This window comes from Nyctereutes procyonoides, unplaced genomic scaffold (assembly GCF_905146905.1).
Source record: "Nyctereutes procyonoides isolate TBG_1078 unplaced genomic scaffold, NYPRO_anot_genome, whole genome shotgun sequence".
NCBI classification, from domain to species: domain Eukaryota; kingdom Metazoa; phylum Chordata; class Mammalia; order Carnivora; family Canidae; genus Nyctereutes; species Nyctereutes procyonoides.
This window is the reverse complement of record NW_026575126.1, coordinates 40,009,035-40,012,834: the sequence shown is the minus strand read 5'-3', so window position 1 is coordinate 40,012,834 and position 3,800 is coordinate 40,009,035. Positions and strand designations below refer to the sequence as shown.

At 53.2% G+C, this 3,800-nt stretch overlaps 1 protein-coding gene across 2 annotated transcripts; it reads left to right on the top strand.

Moving 5' to 3' along the window:
- Positions 1–1,102: 1,102 nt before the first annotated feature.
- On the top strand, positions 1,103–2,814 carry CUNH16orf90 (chromosome unknown C16orf90 homolog). Of its 2 annotated transcripts, none has more exons than XM_055339395.1 (3): positions 1,103–1,118; positions 1,880–2,233; positions 2,657–2,814. In XM_055339395.1, the coding sequence occupies exons 1-3, from the start codon at positions 1,103–1,105 to the stop codon at positions 2,812–2,814; spliced, it is 528 nt and encodes a 175-aa protein (XP_055195370.1). The 2 variants fall into 2 exon arrangements, with proteins under 2 accessions (XP_055195370.1, XP_055195369.1); XM_055339394.1 differs by having other exon boundaries at positions 1,103–1,148.
- Positions 2,815–3,800: the final 986 nt, after the last annotated feature.

Here is a 3,800-nt window from a genome sequence, read left to right as displayed (position 1 = left end):
GATTTTTAAATTTCTTTTTTTAACTTGTAGTTTCATAGTTTTCAGTGTTGTCTTGTACCTCCTTGGTTAAATTTATTCTAGTTTTATTCTTTTAGTTCTTTGCTAGTACATAAATTAAATTTTTGTGTGTTCATCTTGTATCCTGTAACTAATGAGCTGAACCTTACTATCTCTTTTGGTTTTGTCAGCTCAAATATGTTTTGTTTTTACATGTGAATTAATGTTTTGCCTGTATGAGAGCACATCATCTGTGAATGAGAGGTGGTTTAATTTTCGAAGAAACTGTCTCCCAAAACAGTGGTACCAGGGGATCCCTGGGTGGCGCAGCGGTTTGGCGCCTGCCTTTGGCCCAGGGCGTGATCCTGGAGACCCGGATCGAATCCCACGTCGGGCTCCCGGTGCATGGAGCTTGCTTCTCCCTCTGCCTCTCTCTCTCTCTCTCTCTCTCTCTCTCTCTCTCTCTGTGTGTGTGTGTGTGTGTGTGTGTGTATGACTATCATAAATAAATTAAAAATTAAAAAAAAAAAGAGATCCATGGTCTCTTTAAAAAAAAAAAACAAAAACCAGTGGTACCACTTTACATTCCTCCCCAGCAGTAAATGAGAGCTCCAGTTCTTCCACTCATATGACCCACATGATACCCATCATCTACTTATAGGACAATGCACAATTAGGAAAATTAAGTGACTTGCTCAGCCACTCAGAACCACCTTCTCAGCAGGCTCAAAGCGCTGGCTCAGACCTGACCAAGTCTGTGCCCCTGGGGCCTCATTTCCCACCCGTGGATGAGCAAACTGAGACCCCCAGAGGTCACCCAGGGAGTGACTTTGCAGCCTGCAAGAGCTGTTTTGTGTGGCCTGTCCTAACCCAGAGGATCAAGGACCTCCTCTAGAGTTCCATTTCCTTCTTTTGGCCTTGCCCCACTCTGCCCCATCCCTGGGCTTCATTCTCTCCCAAACTTGAAGGTCCAGGAAGACTGAGAGTCTTCCGTTTGACATCACAGAGCTGGTTGCCATGGGAGCCCTGCAGATCCAGGCTGGGGAGAACAGAGCCCTGCTGCACAGGAGGCCCAGCTGCTCCTCCCCCACCATTCTGGCCCTCCATGGAAGCCTTGGTCTGTGCGTTCTCTGAGCTGCGCATAAGAGAAGGTGCCAGGCTGCAGGGAGGAGTGGCAGGAGGAGAGTTGCCCTCCTGTCCTGACCTGGGCCCAAAGCCACCAGAGTGGCCTCAGGGACATGCATCCTTGGGAGAGGGGAATGGCCACTAGTGGTCTAGGCTGTGTGACCCTAGACTATGTGATCCTGGACCCACTGTGCAATTTCTATACTGACACTGGAATGCTCTTTCTAGGATAGGGGGCAAAAAGGGGTGGTAGAAAGGGCTTGAAATCCTGAGAGATCTTTGCATCATGCTCTCAGACTTCTCACACCTTCCTGTTGATTGGGAAAGTGAGAAGCCACTGTGATTGGGAAAGGGAAGAGGAGTAATATGTTGGGTGGGGCTTGGTGGGAGGCAGGAGACTGAGACCATTTGATGGAAAGATAGGCCGGTGCTCAGCAAGCCACAGTGGAGCCCATCAAATGAGCTGGTCTTAGAGCACATGATTTTTTTTTTAAGTGTTTTTTTTTTTAAGATTTTATTTATTTATTCATGAGAGAGAGAGAGAGGCAGAGAGACAGACAGAGGGAGAAGCAGGTTCCATGCAGGGAGCCTGATGTGGGACTTGATCCCAAGACTCCAGGATCATGTCCTGGGCCAAAGGCAGGCACTAAACCGCTGAGCCACCTAGGGATCCCCTAGAGCACATGATTGTATTCTCCTCTCTTCTCTTGGCTGCTACAGTCTGCCAGCCACCACCCTCCTGCTCTCCCCTCTGCAGATGCAGTGAGCTGGGCCCTAGGACATCCCAGCCACCCCGACATACCACCCAACATCTATGAAGGGGGACTGGGGGCCCAGCAGCAGCAGTGTCCCAGTTCCCAGGGAAGAAAGCCTAAGAACTTCCGACTGCGCCACCTCCGGGGCCTGGCTCTCTACCTGCCAGGCCACATGCAACCTGCCGGCCAGTGTGAGAGCCACTGGCTGGGCCGGCTCATGGCTAAGGGCTGCCTCTCACGTCCTGAGGTCATGGCCTGGCCCCTAGACCTGCCACAGGGGACTCTGAGCCCAGGTAACAGCCACCGCTTGGCCCTACTGGAAGCTCCAAAACCCAGGGACAGCCTGGGAAATACAGGTGAGCACCTGTCCTGTCCAGGTGAGGCAGGGCTGGGGACAGGAGGGAAAGACCCAGGGAAGAGTTGGCTGGGGACTCAGCTGGACCAAGAATGGGGTCCTTTTCCTTCCCAAAGTTCCTGGGTTCCTGTCCCAGGTCTGCACTCAGTGAGGGACCTTGGACAGCTCCCCACCATCACCCCTACCCTCCCTAGTTCCACTGTGCCCATTTATAAAATGAGAAGGTCAAATCACAGAAAAGTCCTTCTGGCTTGAACCATGTTTCCTTCTTCCTCCTCCCTCATGGGCTCTCTTTCAAGAGAACTGCCCCTCCCTTCCTATTCTGAAGAATGACAGGCTCTGGTTTGGGGGGGGGTGTCATAGGATGGGCTGGCAGCCTCCACTTGGGTTCCTCTGAGTGATTGTCTTTCCCTACTTTCCTTAGCTTCCAGTTCCAGTGTGGACCCAACCAAGGGTGCCCCCTTCCAGCCCAGTCCCTCTGAAGGCTTGGGGCTCAGGCTCAAGAGGTCCTGGGGTGCTTCAGAGGAGTCTACATGTCCTTTGTGTAAAAGAACCCGCTCTGGGGCTCTGGAGAGACCATAAGGATATGAGTGCCAAGGGCTGGCTGTCCCCATGGGGACAGGAGGGAAAAGGATGGCTCAGGAGGAGGAGGCAGGTCCAGACAGGAAGGGCTCAGCCCCTACCAGCAGTCGCCCCACACTGAGACACCCCAGCAGCTGCCCAGCACCAGAGACTGGGCCAGCCTCAGGAAGGCTCAAGGGGGGGAGGAAGGGATAGGTCCCATGGGTAGAAGAGAAGAAATAGAAGCCCTTGCAGCCTGCTCCAACTCAGGTCAGCCACTTGTACCTGGGAGGCCAGACTGAGCGGAGATTTGGGCTCCAAGAGGCCGGGGAGCCCACAGGTCCGATTCCAATAAAAGCCAAGGCCTGTACCTTCTTGTCCCTGGGTCTCTCTGTGATGAGGTCAATGCAGAGGAGGGGCCTCTCAGAGTACCTGCCACCTGCGTTGAGAGCAAAGTTCCAGGTTGATGCCAAGGGAGGATCCAAGGTGCTCCCAGTGTCGGTTGAGGAGTGAACATCCTCCCTCTGGTAGGACTCTGGAAGCCTTCCTGGATGGACAAGGTCTCAACAGACCTAGTAAGCAAGGCATGGCATTCTGGCCAAGGCAGCAGAGGACAAACAAAGCAGGCCAGGTGTAGGGAAAGTGCCAGGGAAGAGAGCAGGCTCTCAACCTGGGCAGAAATGCTGGCTTGAACCCCATGCCCATGCTCACTCAGGCCTTGATTGAGTTCACTGCTCCCTGGCTGCCCTGTCCCTCCAGGCAGGATGGGCACAGTCCTTCTCCTAGCTGGGCTGGACTCCAGGCACAGTCAGCTTGGAGTCCTCTGTCCCATGGTGTCTCAACCTCGGCTCTGTTGACATCTGGGCCTGGATATTCCTTTGTTGTGGCTGCCATTCTGTGCATCTTAGGATGTCTACCAGCATCTCTGGCCTCCACTCACTGGATTCCCATAGCATTCTCCTTCCAGTGAGACAACGAAGTGTCTACAGACAGCGTCCAATGTCCTC

Coding starts and splice junctions, on each gene's coding strand:
- CUNH16orf90 (XM_055339394.1), top strand. CDS start 1,103: ATGGAAGCCTTGGTCTGTGCGTTCTCTGAGCTGCGCATAAGAGAAG. Junction 1,149..1,879: donor TGAGCTGCGCATAAGAGAAG/GTGCCAGGCTGC, acceptor TCCCCTCTGCAG/ATGCAGTGAGCTGGGCCCTA. Junction 2,234..2,656: donor GGACAGCCTGGGAAATACAG/GTGAGCACCTGT, acceptor TACTTTCCTTAG/CTTCCAGTTCCAGTGTGGAC.